The sequence below is a fragment of the Erinaceus europaeus genome, chromosome 16 (genome assembly GCF_950295315.1).
Source record: "Erinaceus europaeus chromosome 16, mEriEur2.1, whole genome shotgun sequence".
NCBI classification, from domain to species: Eukaryota; Metazoa; Chordata; class Mammalia; order Eulipotyphla; family Erinaceidae; genus Erinaceus; species Erinaceus europaeus.
This window is the reverse complement of record NC_080177.1, coordinates 70,139,357-70,160,018: the sequence shown is the minus strand read 5'-3', so window position 1 is coordinate 70,160,018 and position 20,662 is coordinate 70,139,357. Positions and strand designations below refer to the sequence as shown.

Genomic DNA, 20,662 nt, shown 5'->3' with positions numbered 1-20,662 from the left:
GTCTTATGTTGTACAAGTGACTAAATATCTCCTATTCCTTAACTCAAGGAGTATTGGGGGTTTGGTGATAAAAGTCACTAAGGCAAAATGACAATCAATGACTAACCATATCCCATATTCTACTCACTCTCATGAAAATGTTAAAAGAAGGGCAGGGGAGACAGCATAATGGTTATGCAAACAGACTCTCATGCCTGAGGCTCCTAAATCCCAGGTTCAATCCCCTGCACCACCATAAGCCAGAGCTAAGCAGTGCTCTGGTGTTTCTCTTTCTCTCTCTCTCTCTGCATCTCTCTCAGAAATAAAATAAATAAAAATATTTAAAAAAAAAAAAAAAAAAAAAAAAAAAAAAAAGAAAATGTTAAAAGATGCATTCAAGTAATAAATGAAAGGTTGCCTACAGGGACAGGAACCATTTACTAAATGTTGGTAAATGAGAGTGTGTACGGTTGTCCATTTCTATTTTAAAATGAGGATCAGACCTGATACCCTTCATCTAGTGAGACAAGATTACTTGGTAAAATCTTGCAAATCTTTTTGAGTGGAAGAAGTATTGTCCAGAAGGTTGTCTTGATACCTGTGTCTGTCCAAGTTGTCCAGAGAATACCACTTGGACTCCTCTCATGTTTTCCCTATATTTCTACTAAGGTGCCCTGAAAAGAGGTGTACTTTCATGGCTCAGTCTTCACTCCTGTAATAGAAAAGGGGAATCCCAGCCACAGTTCTCAGGAAGAAGAGAGAGAAATGCTAATCACATTCATCTGTTATAAAGGTAGCCTGGGCAATGTTGTCAAGCTGCACAGTGCTGTGATTTATAACACATTCATCTTTGGGAGTGGGACAAGATTATCAGTAAAACCCACTAAGTAGGCAATATGTCACTAAAGTAGGAGGCTTAATGTGGCTACTGAGGCCCATTGAACTTATTGCCGTATTTGTTGGGCCCAAGTGTCAAGAAATTAATGGTTTATGCAGACTTAAATGCATTCTAATATAGAGAGAAAGGCTCAAGTAAGAGCACAGAGGATAGAAATATCTAGCTGTGGAGAAAATGGTCATAAAGATGAGCCAAAAATAACAGAGTAGAGCAACCCAGTCAGGGATTTAATCCTAAAGAAAAAGAAAGTTTGGCTGAACATGCCCAGTTCTCCTAACTCTGGCTTGATTAGTGCATGTGGGCCACAATTTCCTCATATGTAACATGGAAATATTCAATACCACCTATATATTATTTTAAGAAGAAAATAAGTCCATGTGGGTTAAAAAAATAATATTTTGCAAATTATGAGGTATTACACATCTAAAATAATCTTATAGCTTTATTTTCAGGATAACAATAAAAAAACTAGTATAATTCTCTCACCATTAAGAGGATATGTAGATTCTTATTCAAATATGAATCTGCAGTCATAGTAATTGATAGAAACCACTCTCTCTTCTACTGACTTGAATGTTACCTCAGTGAAAATGATAAAAGAAAGGGGACCCATTTTGTAAGGGCTTACATTACAGTGTGAATTCTGGGGGTTACCAAAAGCTTACCTTTGGAACTGGAACAAAACTCCAGGTGAATCCAAGTAAGTCTAAACTCCTCAGCATTAGTCTTTCCTCGTGTCCTTTCCACACAGATTGTTAACATTCAGAGCACGTAATGGAATGTACTAGGTCTTTATTGTCTGTCTTCTGTATTTTATGCAGTGCTGTAGATCAAACCCAGGATCTCACACAAAAACTAAACCTGTGAGTTACTCCCTGAGCCACCTCCCGAGTTCTAGTACTGGTCCTTTTCTGTCTAGTTTTAGATTTAAATACGATATTGTGGAAGGATTCCTCATCCAACCCTTAGTTTTCTAATCATATTGTTCCACTCAAGATGTATTCTTTCTTAATAGAAAGAAAGTCAGGTCGGGAGTTGGTGTATTGCACCAAAGTAAAAGACTCTGGGGTGGGGGAGGGAGGGAGTACAGGTCCTGGAAAAGGATGACAGAGGACCTAAGGGGGGTGTACCGTTACGTGGAAACTGAGAAATGTCATGCATGTGCAAACTATGGTATTTAGTGGTGATTGTAAAACATTAATCCCCCGATAAAGGAAAAAAAATGTTAAAAGCTAGAGAGATAGAAAGAGAAAAAGAAAGGAAGAAAGAAAGAAAGAAAGAAAGAAAGAAAGAAAGAAAGAAAGAGAGAGAGAAAGTTAAATGTATTACATCAAAGCAAAAGACTGTGGTGAAGGAGGAGCATTTAGAGTCCTGGTGCATGTTGGTGGGGAAGCACATAAGTTGGGGGTGTGAGTTTGTTACAGACACCTGTCATGGGGAGATGAGAAATGGTGCCCATGTGTCAGCAACTGTTCTGTAAACTGTTAACCACCTTCCAATAAAATGATTTTCTTTTTAAGTCCAATGCATTATCGTCAGATCAATGGGAACTAGTAGATTGGTAAAGGATAAGAACTGCTACAGAGAGGATAAGCAATGCTGTTTGCCAACATGAAGTGGCATGTGTGTCCTTTTGTTAAGTGGTGCTGGATTCAGGGGGCAAAACAGGGCTCTAGGAAGTAACTAGGTTCCCACTTGAGCTACGGAAATCTGCAAAATCTTGGAGGAGCAGGAGGCTGTCGCTTGTAATGATCTGGATGCTCTTCCATAAAGTTTCAGATTGATTGAAGTTAAAATCAGGGGAGACGTTGTGGCAGGGATATAAAATTTGATAACTGTAATGGAGATGAAAGAAGAACTACATATATCTGTTGGATAAAGTGAGTTGAAAATCATGAGTTTGACCATGAAAAACCTAGAGACAGATTTGGGTAAACAGACTCTTTTTCAAGTGTTGCACAACAAACACCCAAATTTGAGTAAGATGACCTTTATGTTGTGTGGAATGTAGCTTCCCTTGTAGATGAACGAGTCTACTGGTCTTGAGGATGAGAAAGATGAATGTGCTTGGGTGGAGGGTGTTTTTGATTGACTGAAAAGCAATGTGGGAATGATGGAAGCTATAAATGGATCTTTGGGGCTGGAACAAGACTGCTGGTCAGGCCTGGTAAGTAGATATCAAAGAAGTAATGAAAACATTAAGAGTGAAATGCCTTCATGTCTCAAGAAAGGATTATGGAATAGAGAGAGATCTGGAGGACCCAGGTTCAAGCCCCTGGTCCCCACCTGCAGGGGAAAAGCTTGTAAAGACAAATAGTGAAGCAGGGCTGCAGGTGTCTCTCTGTGTCTTCCCCTCTCTCTCTCCTCCCCCCTCTCAATTTCTCTCAGTCTCCACACAATAGTAAATAAACATATTTAAAATATATTTTCTAAAAAGAGAGAGTGAGATGGAGAGTTTTAGGGTAACTGTGGCAGTGGTCCCCTACATCCAGGATATTTGTCTTTGGTTGTTATGTCTCAGATTACCTATTCTTCGTTTCTAGAGTAAGACTTGGCGTCGTAGTAGCTAAATGAGGTCGTGAAATTAATACACAAAGATTGTTCACTCACTTGACCCATAACAGGTTCTCAATTATGATGATCTTCTTATCCCTTCCCTAACCAGATCAGAGTTTGGAAAGCCCAGCTTTGTAGGCCATTTTTGTAAGGGGGATTGCTAGTGTGTGAATACAGGATCTGGCAAACTCACCTTTGGGAAGGGAACTATGCTCCTCGTCTCTCCAGGTAAATGTTGACCCCACACCACCCTTGTCTTCCCTATGTGCCTACGGCTTCTACAAGGACTTGCTATGTTGATGTCTATAGACGCTTCGTCCTTGCATCTTTCCATCATCATTGGCCAACAGGTATTAACCTATGATTTTAAGGTTGACCCTTCATTGGGAACTTTAAAAAAGAAAATAGCTAAGAGAAGACTTGGACATGGCAGTAGAACTAATTCTCAAGGTCAGAGTAGAGTCAAGACTAACACCCAGATAATTAGGGCAAACCTGGTTGCTTCAGAAATAGCTTGGCCTCCTGGATAAAGCAGAGACTCTAGTTGCTGCCCAGACATCCCTCCCATTGCCTCTCACCCTTTCACTCTCTCCCCCATTTCACTGTGGAATCTTGGCCAGACTGTACCAGCTGTAATGCAGCTACAGAACCTTTTCATTACTGAGTGGCTCTTTCCATTAAAATTGAAGATCCTTGAAAGCAGTGGCTCTTCAGATAACCCGCAAAGTGTCTAATGGGATCCTTCTGCAGTGCAAGTGCTTGATAAAAGCCTGTTTAATTAGAATCAGACATGCAAAGAAATCAAGTGTTCAGGTCAAACGGGAGAAGAGGATAAAGTAAATGACACCATGTGTTCTGAGTAGAGAGGTAAAGATGCCAGAGTGAGAGCCCGGCAGACCCTTGTCTAGATCTTGGCTATAAGCCAGTGGTATAGCTCTCCTGTAGCCTCAGATTTCTCATCTATAAATGGGTAGATGCCTTTCTCACCCATTGGCACCAACAATCTATGAATTCATTCCATTGGGGCAGGAATTGTTCTCAGATGACTAAGACAGCCATTAATATATGAGTAAATGTTAGCTGTTTAATAGTTAATGACATACTGTCAATATTAACAAGTTAAATCCTGAGTGTCATCTGACTTACTAGTGTAAATCAGGGAAAGGGATAAAGTGGCAGAAGGAACTTTGATGTAACACATGGGTCGCAGTGGGGCTCATAGAGGGCAACAAATATACTCACATTTGGGACAGGCACACACTTCAAAGTGAGGCCAAGTAAGTGTGAGATTCTATGGTGGCATTGGGAGGCAGATGTGTCATTTGCCTTACATTTATAATTATTATGAAGGCTGAAGCTTTAAGGACTGGGGCACCCCGGTAAATCAGAGTATCCAACAACTATGTATTTTCTCTAGCATAGGATTTAGAAAAACATTAAGGCCTTTCCCGAGATGTGACACTGGCAGGGGCTTTGTCCAATATCAGATTTTTTAGCAGCAGGGGTAAATGAGAGAAGTCAGGAGAGCAGAAAACTGTGTAACCACCACCTACTGGACCTTCTCTACTTCCACCGGCATAGATTCAGAAATGTGCCAAGGTCATTTTATCCATGCCTCAAATCCACTCCGGGGATCCTGTCCATTTTCTTTAAACAACATTGTTCAAGAAGAATCAGAGAAGTTCAGGGAAAGGAGCCCGGGGCTTCTGACCTCAGCCTGGAGTTGTGGGCACAATGCTAAGTGTTGTTTATCCTCAGACAACTCTGTGGGGTAGGTAACAGGCACTGTTGTTATTCTATAGAACAGGAAATGGAGGCTCAGAAAATTACCCCAAGTCCCAGGGCTACTAAGTGGACGGTCTAGGTCTGGACACAGTCTGTCTGGTCTCCAAGTCTTGCTATTTCTATACATGTGGCACAGACCCTGTGCCAGGATTTCCTTAGAAATGAGAGGCAATGCCATTCACAGTGAGTATGGAAATGTGCAGGAGTTATCTTTTTCTATTCTTAGCTATTGCCATTATTTAGGAGAAGAGCTTTGAGAAATCTTGATTTGAGTGTCCTGCGTCTAAGAGAATCGGCTTCTGTTTATTGAGGAAATGAGGGGCAACAGGGGAGCATTTACCCCAATGGAGTCAGGAGACAGAGAGGAACCAACAGCCAGCATGACTCTTCCTTCCCTCACCATTTCATATGTTTTTTTATATTTATTTATTTATTCCCTTTTGTTGATCTTGTTGTTTTATTGTGGTAGTTATTTTTGTTGTTGTTATTAACGGCGTTGTTGTTGGATAGGACAGAGAGAAATGGAGAGAAGAGGGGAAGACAGAGAGGGGGAGAGAAAGACAGACACCTGCAGACCTGCTTCACCGCCTGTGAAGCGACTCCCCTGCAGGTAGGGAGCCAGGGGCCTCCAACTGGGATCCTTACACCGGTTCTTGCGCTTTGTGCAGCCTGTGCTTAATCTGCTATGCTACCGCCCAACTACCCATTTCATGTGTTTTAACACAGACCTGCCATCATGTCTGTAGGTGTCTGGCTTTTGTGTGAGTTCTAGAAAATTTAACCTGCAGGACACTTTGGACGTGTCCGGTTCACAGAACTTTAGCAATGAAGGGGAGTCTAGAAATTACTTAGTCTTTCTTTTAAAAAAAAATTCATTTATTCATGAGAAAGATAGGAGGAAAGACGTGTCCGGTTCACAGAACTTTAGCAATGAAGGGGAGTCTAGAAATTACTTAGTCTTTCTTTTAAAAAAAAATTCATTTATTCATGAGAAAGATAGGAGGAAAGAGAAAAAGAAACAGATATCACTCTGGTACATGTGCTGCTGGGTATTGAACTTGAGACCTCATGCTTGAGAGTCTAGTGCTTTATCCACTGCACCACCTCCCGGACCATAGCCCTCATTGTCTTTCCAATAAAGAAGACAAAACCATTACTGGGGAGGGAGATAGCATCATGGTTATAGAAAAAGCATTTCATGCTAGAGGCACCAGATCTAGCCTCCAGCACCACCATAAGCCAGAGCTGAGCAGCACTCTGGTAAAATAATAAATAAATAAATACCGAGAGGAGTTGGCTGAGTTGCCCAAAAGCCACAAAGTTGGTGAGAACTTAGAACTTGGAACTCAAACACGAGACTGTGGGCTTGTGCTCTGTTCTGTGACTTCTGTTTGAGGAGTTCACCTTCCAGTAGGTAATACATGTGAAAGATGTTCACAGGCGGGAAAAAAATATATATTGGCTTGATTAGGGAGATGTTAAAAAGTCCTTAATAATTGCACCTTCCCTAAGGCTTCCTGGGCCAGCTCCCCCAACTTGTCTAAAAATGGAAGGAAATGGCCTATTTTGTCACATCACAAATCACTGTGGGTAACACAGGAGGCTTCAAGCTTGTCTTTGGGACAGGAACAAGACTGTTTATTAAAGCAAGTAAGTTCCCTGGAAAAGCCTGATTTCTATTACAACCAAAGGGCATCTGTTTTCATTGGGTTGCTTATTTTTGTTGTTGGGAGTGGGGTGTTTTTTTTGGAGAGGGGCATGTTTTTGTTACTTTAATAAGAAGATAAGTTGGTGGTGGCCATGCTGTATTACACAGCATCTATGAATGTCATGCATTTTAAAAATAAGCACTCCTAAGAGTGCATGACAAAAATAAACTGCCCTGGTCCTAGCTAGAACTGAAACTATACAATCACGGGAATGACCTTTCCAGCCTGAATAGTCATGATATTTTTAATATAATTTACTGTGTACAAAGCAGGGTCTCCTCTTACCTGCCATGCTTCTTGGCATCTTGAAGAAATGAAAGTTAAATATGAAGTATATTCCTTCCACTTGGGTGTGCACACACACAGACACAGAGAAATGCTTAGTGACTAAGTTGGGTGACCAAAAGGGCCCAGGTAGTGACTTAGGTATAGGCACCATTTTGTACAGAGTTATATCAAAGTGTAACTCGGGCTATCAGAAACTTGTATTTGGAACTGGCACCCAACTTCTGATCGTCCCAAGTAAGTCAGATCTCCAGAAATGTGTAGCCTCACCTCCAATATTAAGTTTAGAGTTATGTATTTAGCACCTAGCCTGGTCTGTAGAATATTATTGTCATCATCAACACAACTATTACTTCACTGCTGTTTTATTATTACTGAGAGAACAATGAAACAAAAGACATAGTCTCTACCATGTTGTGTTTTTTATCCTTTAAGAAGAATCATGGTGGCTATGATGCTATTGGAAGAAAATACTTTGAGTTTCCTTACTTGTCAAGTGCCTCAATTGCCACTTCTTTGCTGAGAATCAATATGAGCCCCTTGGGGTTTTGGTTTTCACACTACCTCTTTATTATCTCCCTGACAGAAACTCCCTTAGTCTTGCCCTTCCTAAGCACTTAAATATTGCAACTCACTTTTACTCAAAATATACTTAACTTTTAATCTCTCCCAAAACTAGCTTCTCTGTCCCAATAAGTATGCACAGTAAACATTAATTCAACTCAAGGCTGGCAAAGTAATTGACCTGAAGAATGTTCCTGCTTTACTATGTCCAAGACCCAGATCTGAGCCCAGTCCCCACAGTGCTGAAGGCAATTTCAGTGCTGTGGTATCTCTCTGCTCTGTGTGTGTCTGTCTCTATCTATCTGAAAAAGGCAGCACGAAGCAGTAAGGCTCTGCAAACAACAGCAACAAGAGGTTGATTCAGTTCAGTAAATGATTATTTACATGGCATAAAAATAGTTGATTTTTGAAAGAAAGAAAGAAAGGAGGGAAATAAGGGAGAGAGAGAGGAAGAAAGAAATGGAGGAGGAAAGAGAAGGAGGGGGGAAAGGAAGAAAAGAAGGCACTTATATTAAAAGACTAATTGCCAATAAGAATGGGAATGTCACAAGAACTGGCACTTGTCTGGAAACAGCCCTGTGGGCTGGAAACAAGACTATAGTGAGAGTGAACACGTTCCTTGACAGAGAACAAATATTATCCTACCCATGCATTTCTGGAAAAAAAATTTAAGTCTGTCTTCTGCCAAGCTGTTTGATTTCCTTGAAGACGAGAGGCCCCGTGGCAGAAGCATCCTGTGTGAGGTGAGGCTAGGAACAGGAGTGAGTCAGGAGCAAGTTACCAGGGAGCTCATGTAGACTAGAGGTTCAGGGCTCTGAGTCACCCTGAGGCATGTGTCTGGCATGTGTCCACTGGAGTGCCTTTGTGCCTACTCTTCCTGGAGCAGTCAGAAACATGTTTTTAAATAGGCTCCAGAGAAAATGGCGCCTCCTTCTCAGGCATGGTAGTTGAGGTGGAAGTGCCATCTTTAGAAAGACTCACCCACCGAGCCCGAGGAGGAGGCAGGTCTATCACGGAGTTCTGTGAAGGTTCTACGTTCCTGGAGCAGAGAGAGCTGTGTTGGGTGACTGAGTTGGTGATGGTTATGAAAAGGAAAATGGCAGCCAGTGGAGCATTGGGCTGGAGACATCCAGGCTGGCAGCTTCTCAAGCCACTTAAAAGGGTGTGTGTCTTCCAGGAGGAGACACACAACCGGGGCCTTTTTGCATTGCTCTTACCTAGAGTGTGACTATGGGAAAAACCGACTCACTTGGGGGAAAGGAACCCAAGTGGTGGTCACCCAAGTAAGTGAGCGGGTGGGGGGGGTCCTTCTCCCCACCAGCTGCTGTCTGGTCTCTGCCCCATAGATGGGGAAGTGAGGCTGCATGGTTCTTAATGCTGCACCTGACACTCTGAGATGACCGCTGTCCCCAGTCTTTGCTTCCCTTTCTCTCAGCATCTCCATTGACCACACTCCCAATCCTGAGGCTGGACTTCAAACTTGACATGGGCTCAAAGAAGCAAGAGCTGGAGGGGACCTAGGAATGTCTTACTACAGTAGTAGTGGATATTAGAGCAAAGAGAAGACAAAAGAGAGAACTAGGAGAGAATCAAGGGAAGGTCAGAGCATCTTTAGCAAAATGTGACACAAAGTCTCTTTAGCCTCCATCAGAAACCCCTGGAATCTGATAAGAGGAGCAGAGCCTGGCCCTGGCTGGAGCTCCATGCAGCCAGCTCACTGATGCTGGTCTTGGCTCTATTGGGGAGTTTAGTTGAACCACTACCAAGACCAGGGGCTTCTGCATAGCTGGGGGGACATGCCCTTCAGCCCCAAAAGCAGTGGCCAGTGCTTCTCTAAATTGTTACCTCAATTCCATGGGGTGGGGGAGTGACTGATGGAAGGAAGACACAAGAGACAAGTTTTATCAAAGGTTTTTCTCACTGTGACTGTCAGGAGGAAATTACAGGCTTATGTTCGGATCAGGGACCAGCCTCACTGTTCATCCACGTGAGTGTCAGTAACATGATGGAGGGATACTTGTATCCAGGAATATGTTGGGGGCTGGGGGTGAGGAGTCTGAATAATGAGTGAGTTGGTACAACGGCTGCTCCATTGTTGAAGGGGTCCTTTGTTAACTGGGAGTAACTTGTCAGAGTTCTGGCCCTACTGAAATGCTGAGGTTGTATTAGACCAGAGTTTCACACAACACTTTTGGAAGAAGAATCCCCAAGGTCTGAGGAAGATCCATTGTCTTTGGTTACATTTCTGTTTTGTTTTTGTTTTCCTCCATGGTTATCACTGGAGCTCAGTGCTAGCACTATGAATCCACTACTCCTGGTGGCTATTTTTTTTTTCTATTTTATTCGACAGGACAGAGAGAAATTGAGAGCAGAGGGGGAGATAGAGTGGGAGAGACAGGGTGGGAGTAGATAGCATAATGGTTATGCAAAGAGACTCTCATACCTGAGGCTCCAAAGTCCCAGGTTCAATCCCCCGCACCATCATAAACCAGAGGTGAGTAGTGCTCTGGTAAAATAAAATAAATAAACACTTTAAAAAAGAAAGGGAGGGAGACACCTGCAGACCTGCTTCAACACTTGTGAAGCGTCCCCATTATAAGTGAGGAGTGGGAGCTCCAACCCGGGTTCTTGCATGAGTCCTTGCACTTAGGACTATGTATGCTTAAGTGCACTTAACTGAAGCAGATTAGGATTTCTGACTGAATGTAAAGTGACACAGGTGAAATAATAGATCTTTAAGAATACAGATAAAGTTCCTTATACCTGTGTTCCTAAAGTAGAAGGATTCATAGAAAAGGGAGCCACACAGCCACCCAGGTAGCAGAGGACAGGTATTTGTACTGCTTCGTACCAGGGTGTGGACACAGGAGGAAGAACACTCCATTTTGGGAGTGGAACGAGACTCCACGTGCATCCAAGTAAGTGCCTGACCTTCGACAAGAGCCAAGGATGCAGACTGTCCTCTCTGCTTCTCAGATGAGGAGTCTGCATTTCCTGAACTGATGGGTCCTGTTTCCTCAGGAAGCCTGGACTCTTAGTCACTGGCTCAATAGTGGCTATAATGCCCATGGGAATTGGCTGTTTTGTTGTTATGCAGACAGACTCTTTGGCTGTTTCTAGAGTCCTCTGAGACAAAACATCTTTATCAGAAAGAAAATCATGACTGACTGTGGCAGAAATTTTATTTTTGTTGCCATCTAGTTTGCGTGAAAGGTAATAAATTCAACTTCCCAAAGACATTGGGCCTTAAACACACCCTCACTAATCTAATCCAGAGATAAGGAAAGAATTTAAAAGTGAAATAATGTAATAAAAACACTTTTAAAAAGCTTAGAAGATAAAACCATACCGAAGTGAAAAAGAAAAACGAAATAAATCTGATAAAACGAGAGGGAACAAGGAAGGCATTAAAATGAATTAAAATATTTAGAGGGCTGACTCATTCAACAAAGATAATTAAGCAACTACTATATTCTAAGCACTATGCAAGGTGAAAGGAATCCTGCCATCCAGGATCTCAAGTAGGTCAGAATCTGTAGGAACAGACAGTGATGCCCAGTATTATCATGGAAACGACAGTGGAAGTACTGACAGCTTTTGGTAGGAGCGAGAGAGAAGGCATGGCCAGCCTGCTGTCCTAGCTGCCTTGTCCTTAGATGCAACCTACAATGTGTCGTAAGCTCTGTGATGTCTCTTTATCTTATTCACTCTTGCCTCTCCACAGCCAGGCCCATGGGTGCTTGGTGATGTTGAAAACATGCCCTCTGACTAGGAGAGTCAGAGAGGGCTTGAGTGGCCGGGTAATGACTGCTTCAAACATTTTGGTTTTGACGTTGGCAAGTGTTGCCTAACAGAGAGTGGTTAACTTCCAAACAGGGAGAGAACGAAGCTACTCAGAGTGTATGTAGGTGGGAGAGAGCACGTCTCCCCCGAGGATGCTTCCTCTCTAGTCGTCTGTTCCTTTTGCATGCTTCTCCAAAAGCTTCCCTGCCATGGAGCAGTTTGGGCTACATTTAGAAACTCAACTGACGTCTCAAGAACTAGAGGTCCCAAGGCATAAGGACTGCAATGCTCATGATGAACTTAACAGCCAAATGGAAGTCTGGTGATGCGCAGAGAATATCTCTAGGTTGCCATTTGAGAGACATCCTGGGAAGTTTTTCTCTATTCTTTTTTTTTTTAATATTTATTCCCTTTTGCTGCCCTTGTTGTTTTATTGTAGTTATTATTGTTGTTGTTTGATAGGACAGAGAGAAATAGAGAGAGATGGGGAAGGTAGAGAGGGGGAAAGACAGGCACCTGCAGACCTGCTTCACCACCTGTGAAGTGATTCCTCTGCAGGTGGGGAGCCGAGGGCTCGAACCAGGATCCTTACGCTGGCCCTTGTGCTTTGCACTACCTTCACTTAACCCACTGTGCTACCGCCCGACTCTCCTCTATTTGTTCTAAGGACACTTTTCTCCATTAAGACAGGACTCGTCTTTGAAATACACAGCTCCAAAGTGTGTAGGAAGTAGTTTGGAAGGAAGACCAATAAATTCACATTTGAGAAAAGACTGTTCCCACTGTCCCTCATGGGTGAACCTTGCAAAATGGTGGGGTAGCATATGCCCTGCATGTTGACTACACCCATATCTGCCCTCAAGTTGTTCCTGACGGTGTCAGAGATTAGCTCATAGCTGAGCCACTGCTGAGCCAGTTCAGCAGTGGCAACGGGCTGTTTGTAGCTTTGAGATGACTCTTCTCATTTCAGTCTGTCTTGGCCCTAGAGGGACAACAGGGCATTTTTCTCCAAGGAGAGCCTTTCACTCCCTGATTAAGTCCTACCCGAGGGTTTCTGTCCTTCTGTTGCCAATGCTGTGAATTCTCCCCTCAGGTTTGTTTCCTAGCTGATTCCTGGCTCTTCTCCAGACTCTTCCCATTTATCCTCCTTCATTTCCATTACGGAACCCAGAATGAACCTTCACCCTTTAGGAAGGCCTGACCCCGGACAGGTCGGGGGCAAAAGGTCAGTGGGGTCATTATTACACAGACAGCTGAGGGATCAGGACCCAAACAGCCAGCCTTCCCTCTCATGTCAGAGAAGATATTACTTGGGGGAACTTTGTAAACAAAGATTGGAGGCAGTGGTGCTACGGGAGCTGGCCCTGCCCGGGACAGACTTCTTGTAAAGCTCTTTCCTGTGGTGCATTCTCTGGCGGCTCCGATAAGCCAGTCTTTGGAGCAGGGACCAGGCTGGCTGTGAGTCCATGTGAGTATGACCACACAGATGGCCAAGGCAAAGGGTCGGATGGCTTGTCTCTGAGGAAACCGGCCATGGTTTATGGCAAACCCAGGGATACATGAAAAACTTGCTTTTTATTTCTAGTCTCTTTCTCGGTGACTTAAAATGTTCCTGTTTCTCATAGTAGAAACAGAAATGCCAAGAGCCAATTGAGCAAATGAAAATCTCTGCAGAATAATTTGTGGCGACATTAAAAAAAAAAAAAAAGCACCAGATACTTGGTGTTTTCGAGCAAAGCTGATAATAGCAGCACCAAGTAATCCGAACATTCAGGAAATGACCTCAGTGCCCTTGAAAGAAGAGATGAGTTGGTAGCAAGTGCATATGCTCTTTTATTGCAACATGCAGCTAAATCCTTGGGGCTGGCTAATGAGTAGGGCACAGGGCTACCTGCTTGTTCAACCTCCCTCTCCAAAGTCTATAGAGGTTTAGTTTTCTCTTGTTTTGTTTTTCACCAGAGCCTGCTCAGCTCTGGCTTATGTTGGCATGAGGGAATTGAGCCTGGGACTTCGGAGCCTCATGCATGAGAGTCTGTTTGCATAACCATTATGCTGTTTACCTCCACTTGGAGTCTGCAGTGTTAACACCCCCCTAGGCTAAAGTGGCCCAAACTCCTACCTAAATGGCTCTCATGCCACAAGCTATGAGGTTCAAAGTATAGCTTGGGGAGCTGAGAGACCTTGAAGAATTTCTGGCTCAACATTCACCCACCACTCGTTCTTAAGTCTGCACTTGCTCAACAGCAAAATGACAAAAGTCAGTCCCTAATATGAGATGATGTCCAGTACATTGCACGTCATCAATTAGCAACTACTGTTCTACGGTCATAATGATGTCGCCATTATTATTTTCCTCGAAACTTTGCTATATGAAAGTTTAAATGATTGTGTCAAAAGGGAAATTGCTTCCCTAAGAAATATAAGATCTAAGAAACAAAAAGCCAGAGAATCTCCTAGGACAGTGTTCTCAGAGTCCAGTAGGTTCCAAAAGATGAGCAGTGTCAGGAAAGTTGTTGCAAAGGCATCAACAGTGGTGGGGGTTCACAGGTGGTGGCAAGCTAATCTTTGGAGCAGGGACCAGACTAAGTGTCCAAACAAGTAAGTGAACAGAAGCATCTCTTTCTTCCTTGTCTGAGATGTTGAGTGAAGCTCAGGAATTGTCTTTTGCAGAATCCCAAATGGTTCTTCCCACCTTTGCCCCAGAGAAATCTTCCTTTCCTGTTCTCTATGCTCCAGAAACTTCCTCAGGATGAGACCTGAAGAATAATGATGCAGGTAGATCCTCTCAGGAGAGGGTCCCAGATGCTACTGCTCTAATTAGGAGCTTTTGCTCTACTAAAACCTTGGTTTGATGAAATCACAGTCTCCCACCCAGAGTATGATAGCAGGTCAGGGCAGAAGGACAGAGAAAAGCCTCAACATGTAACCTTGAAGGGCGTTTTACTCCTGTCCCTCATGAAAGGTCAGTCCTCCTCCTACCAGTGCTTACCTAGGATGTGGGCCCAGTGAGTTTCTGTAATGGTATCACCTGCAGTGTGAATACTGGAGGAATGACTGGTAAACTCACATTTGGGAAAGGAACCCAAGTGTCTATAATACCCGGTAAGTCACCCTAGGTAGCATCCTATGCAGCCCCTCTGAGTCACTGGCTCAGTAACACTAATCCTTTCCCCGAGGATGTAAGTTATTGCTACGATCAGGCTAACTGCAGCTGTTATAACTAATTATCATACAGAGGCCCCTGTGAAGGGAAAAAGCATCGCCATTAATCTTGAAAATCTGTGTTTCTCTCGGTCAAACACATTAAAATTTGGCTTTAATCATTCGCTGGATATTTTTAAATGTCTAAGATGTGGTTATCACTCTATAAAACGTTAGAAATAGTATGAAGAAGTCTAAGATAGATGTCTGGTCTGTCCCCTAACAGTATAAAAACTAGCTAGAGGAGCAGAGCGACTGTAAATTTAGCAACCTGAGAACTCTCTTAGTATTAACCAGTTGATGGTATCGGGAGGCATAACAGAGAATCAGAGGAACCAGGTCCTGCCTGGACAGCCAGTCCAGAGGGAGGGGCATTACTCAGTAGGAAGCATTTGTTGAGGACAAAGGATAAATAAGATCTGTGTGAACAAAGAAAGGATTTGACAAGCACAGGAACAACAAGAAAGAAGGCAGGGTTTTGGGTATGCTCAAGGCCTATCATTCTGACCTAAGTGAGTTCTTTGAGAGAAAAGCAAAAAGGATGTCCTCTTCAACGATGGAGAAAAAGAATAGGGACTGGGTGGTGGCGCACTGGGTTAGACGCACATAGTACGAAGCACAAGGACCTGCTGCAAGGATCCAGGTTCCCCACCTGCAGGGGGGTCGCTTCACAAGTGGTGAAGCAGGTCTGCAGGTGTCTATCTTTCCTCTCCCTCTCTGCCTCCCCCTCCCCTCTCAATTTCTCTCTGTTCAATCCAAAGGAAAAATATGGCTACCAGGAGCAGTGGATTCATAGTGCAGGCAGTGATATCCCTGGAGGCAAAAAAAAGAAAAAAGAAACGACAGAAAATTAAGAGAGAGAGAATATAACAACTCTCAAGAGAAGCCAAATAAACCAGGAATTCAGTTTAGAAATACGGACGAGATACGAAGGTGAAAGGGGTCAGGCTCAGGCTCAGTCCCTGGACCTGCTTTAGACACTCCTGTTCTCTTCCCAGGTGGGCTCTACAAGGGCTTGCCCTGTCCCTAGGGGAGGAGACACCCCAGGGTTTCTGTAATGGAGGCGTGGGGAGTGGTATGAAAATGCTGCCTCCCACACACAATTTGGCAAAGCAACGAGAATTTCCATAGCTCCTGGTAAGTCTGTCCTGAAGCTCACTAGAACTTCCTGGGGAGCCTAGAGTCAGAGCTACTAGTTCACATTTCTGGTTTCCTAGTGCTTTGTTGCAAATCACACAGTCAGTGGCCAGGGAGCTTTCAGTCACTTCTTTGCCCCTGAAGGGAGAAAGCACACTAGTCTTTGAACAAATGCTTCTTTTCTTAGTTCTGAATTAAAATGAAGGTCTGGGATCTAGATTAGCTATCCTGACACACTGAAAAATGAATCCAGTCTTGCAAAGCCTACCTTCTGAGATCCCATCTATGACAGGACATGTTCATCTTGCTATGATGGAACAGAAAGTCTCTCCCCCCAGGGGTCTGGCTAATGGACCCCTGTGGACTCCAAGTGAAAAGTAGCTTATGGGTGTGAGGGCGGTGGCTCGTTCAATAAAGTACACACATTACCAACCCAGGTCCAAGTCCCTGGTACCCACCTACAAGGGAGGAAGCTTCATGAGCAAGGGAGCAGTGCTACAGATGTCTCACACTTCTGTCCCTTTCCCTCTCTACCTCTCTCTGCCTCTCTCACCCCCCACCAAAAAAAGAAAAAGAAAAAAAATGGCTGCCAGGAACAGCAGAGCTATGCGGACACCAAGCCCCGTGATAACCATGGAGGGTCATTTCTTCTTTACTGACAAAGAGATATGGTTACCCTAGAGGTACATCAGGGTAAAAGCAAATGGAAGCTAAAAACTAATTAATTAATTATAAATTGGAATCAGGGAGTCGGGCGGTAGCACAGCGGGTTAAGCGCAGGTGGCACAAAGCTCAAGGACTGGCATAAGGATCCTGGTTCGAGCCCCCGGCTCCCCACCTGCAGGGGAGTCACTTCACAAGCGGTGAAGCAGGTCTGCAGGTGTCTGTCTTTCTCTCCCCCTCTCTGTCTTCCCCTCCTCTCTCCATTTCTCTCTGTCCTATCCAACAACAACAACATCAATCACAGCTACAACAATAAAACAAGGGCAACAAAAGGGAATAAATAATAAATAAATTTTTTAAATAAATAAATTGGAATCAGTAAATAACATGGTTTTTTGCCCCCAAAAAAGTATAATAAATGCAAATCTTTCAAAGCCAATGCTCATGAGCCAATATATTGACTCTCTCAGCTAGTAGTTGGCTAATCCTAGATACAGCAGTAGCCAAAGACAGACCTTAGCTGTCACAGAGCTCCTATCTGGGAAGAGACTGACGCAGGATTCACATGGGGCATCTGTAAGACTTGTGAGAGGAGATCCAGGCTCTCTGGATCACGGCGTGAATGCCATACAAAACAGCTTGGGCATTACCCTGTAGGCCACAGAGAACTTTCCATGCCCAACCCAAACCCAGCCCTGGACTCCTATTGGTGACTAATAAATCCACCACAGTGTATTGGTGGCACTCACTGCTTCCTCTCTCTCTGCTCTTACTGTGCCTTAAGGACAGAACCCACAGAGAAGCCAGGCCCCCTGGGCTTGTGGTCATGGGATAGGAGCAGCAGAATCCCCCCCACCACCAGGAATAGAGCCTTGGTTGTCCCTGACAGAAACCCAGCCCTGCTCTACTGCTCCAGAGAAGCTGCCACACCACAAGCCTCTGTGCCTTGACCCGCATCTGATGCCATGCCAAGGGCTGAGGATCCCCATGCTGCCAAGGCCACCCTGGCTGACTGAGCAGCATGCATGAAGGTTTGTGAGAAACCTTCGTGTATGGCGGGGAGCTGTGGGCGCAGCAGAGAACCACAGGGCCAGGAAGTGCTAGTCCCATCCAGGCTGCAAGCGCTCTGGGTGGCCCCAATGTGTTAATCCTGCTGGCAAGCCCCCACTTCCTCCTCTGAAGGCAGGAGGCCTGAAAGAATAAACAATGAGAGTATGTGAAAAACACAAAATCCTCCAGAAATGCTGAAGAAGGATTCCTGGGAACTCAGGAACAGCCCCAGCAGCCTTGCTTCCCGGGTGGGTGAGGAGGGGCAGAACCCGGTTGTCACTTAGCAGCACTGTCTCAGTAGCCTCCCAGAGGTCATCAGTGCAGGCATGTACGCTTTCGTTAATGTAAATGTATCTGGAGGAAAGCCCCATTCTTCCCCCCCCTTTTGTTGCCCTTGTTGTTTTATTGTTGTTGTGGTTATTATTGTTGTTGTTGTTACTGATGTCCTAGTTGTTGGATAGGACAGAGAGAAATGGAGAGAGGAAGGGAAGACAGAGAGGGGGAGAGAAAGATAGACACCTGCAGACCTGCTTCACTACCTGTTGAAATGAGCCCCCCAGCAGGTGGGGAGCGGGGGGGGGGGGCTCAAACCGGGATCCTTACTCTGGTCCATGCTCTTCGCACCCTGTGAGCTTAACCCGCTGTGCTACCGCCTGGCCCCTAGAAATCCCCTTTCTGTCTCAGAATGGCCTGGCTAAGAAGACGGGCTTGGCAACATCTCCATTTCACCAAAGGAATTTCTGAGACAAAAGCAACTGGGGTCACTTGTCCCCAAGTTTCATACCCAGAAAATGGTGGAGACACAGTTGTGCTGACTGGTAGCCCCAAACTTTTACCCCTGAGAGACAACCTGGTGATGTGACCAGATTCCTCTGACTTCACAGCAACCTGTCTCAAAGCCCTGATTTCTACCCATACCCTGTCTGAGAGGGAGAGACCACACCAGATTCTGAGATGTATGGTTTGCATGTATGGGCCGTTTTTTCTCGGCCTGCTTTGTCCTGCCAGGACAATGTTGGTGTTACCAGGCTGCTGAACCAAGTGTCCACCGAAGTTTCTATGAAGTAGAAGAACAAGTCACCTGACTAAGTAGCCCCTGAGGAGTCCATTTCTCTCCATGAGAGGCATGTGCTGTGAATACTGGTCAAGAAACAAGGCAGAGAGCATTCTCTGTGAGCCTGGCCGCTTTTGTTTGTTTGTTTGTTTTTATATCACTGGGATTTCACCACTCTAGGTCAACTTTTCAGACAGAAAGAAAAAGAGAGAGAGAGGGAAAGAACTGAAGTTTCCTCCAGGGAGGGGGGCGGAGTTCCAACCTGGCTCATGCACACAGCAAGGGGGTACACTGTCCACGGGAGCTATTTTGCTGACCTGGAGCCTGACCTCTTAAGCAGCTCTCCTTTATTAATTTTCTGGTTAAGTTTGTTTTTTTTAATTTATTTTTATTTTATTAGTGAGTTAATATTGATTTACAGACAGACTATGACCCACATAGTCAACGACTGCCACCTCTCCAGATTCAAAGGAGGTCTCGAAACTTTACATCAGGCTCAACCTGACGCTGTTGACTGGCTATGGAAGAAGGGCAAACGCTAGAAGAAGAAGAATTGATTTACAAAATTATAAGATAGCAGGGGTATAATTTCGCACCACCAGAGTTCTGTGTTCTCATTCCCTCCGTTGGAAGCTGTAGTAGATCGTACATATGGGTTGACTATTATTTCTATAACTTTCTGTCTGTATATTCTCCCTTTTTTTCCCATGGTCCCATCTTCTCTTCCTTTCCAAGTCACACCTACACCTATTACTACTTCTAAATGTCATTCTTTTTTTTCCTATCCTTTCTCTGGGTCCTGATGGAGTTGGAGTTCAAAGCCCTCTGACCATCTTCCCTTATCATTTCTCCCCCACTGGGAGTATGGATGAAAATTCTTTTGGGGATGCAGAAGGTGAAAGGGGTGTCTTCTGTGATTGCTTCTCTGCTGGACACAGGCTTTAGCAGGTCGATCCCTACCCCCAGCCTGTTTCTGTCTTTCCCTAGTGGGGTAGGGCTCTGGGACACACCGGTGAGGTCATCCTGAGCAATAGTCCTGACATAGGTGTATACCAGAGCCTTCTTGCTTTGTGACAGTTGGAAACAGAGCATCTCCTAATCCCGTCTTCTTGGCCCGCAGATATCCAGAACCCTGATCCAGCCGTGTACCAGCTGAGAGGCCCCAATTCCAACACCTCTGTTTGCCTTCTCACGGATATCAGTAATGATGATGATGTGTCTGTCAAGGAGGGTGTAGAGTTCAGCACAAATACAACTGTGCTGGACATGAAGAGCACGTCTTCCAAGAGCAATGCGGTTCTAGCCTGGGTCGACGACTCCAATTATAAATGCAATGACACCTTCAAAAAAATGTTCCCCATCAGATCAGGTAAGTGCATTCTCCTGCCACTCAAGCTGGTCTCCTCACTCTGAGAGGCCTGGTGATGCCGGAGTTCCAGTCATCGGTACCTAAGAGCTGCTCTAATGGGGGGGGGGGGGGGGGGAGAGCAGGCCTCAGGCCAACAAAGTCCTCGGCTCCTTTTTTACTCAGGACCTGGGAACCCTGAAAAGGCAGGTCATAGACTGTTCCTAGACCAAAAACAGATGGGAAAGATGGCAGGAGAGGACACTGGCCTGGCCTCAGTCTCGCCCACTCAGAGTTGTGTTGCTGCCTCCCTGTTTCCTTTCCTGCTCTTCTGGGCCCCTATCTCATGCCCTTCTCCAAGGACCCTTCCCTGGCCTCTCTCCACCAGGAGCTCTTCCCTGCTCCTGACTTCATTTATTCATTCATTCAGCAAACACTGGTTGTGCACAGACAAGGTGTGTGGAGGAATAGCAAGAGGAGGAATCTGCACGGGGAAGCTCTGTTCTCCTGAAGGAAGCCGGGGAAAGGAAGACAGATTCAAACTGTGATAGCAGACAGAACTCAGGGAAAGACTGGGGGGAATGCTATTTGAGTTAAGGCATCATGAGTAAGAAGATACCAGACACACCAGGCAGAAAGAGAAGCCATTGGAG

The 20,662-nt window shown here is 44.6% G+C and overlaps 1 protein-coding gene across 1 annotated transcript in view; it reads left to right on the top strand.

Annotated features, from left to right (window-relative positions):
• LOC103125982 (T cell receptor alpha chain MC.7.G5-like) overlaps positions 1-20,662 on the top strand; it is a 578,475-nt gene that overhangs the window by 553,567 nt on the left and 4,246 nt on the right. The window contains exon 5 of the mRNA XM_060175347.1: positions 19,785-20,033. Within this exon, the coding sequence (XP_060031330.1) occupies positions 19,785-20,033 (249 nt within the window). The remainder of the gene's footprint in view (positions 1-19,784; positions 20,034-20,662) is intronic.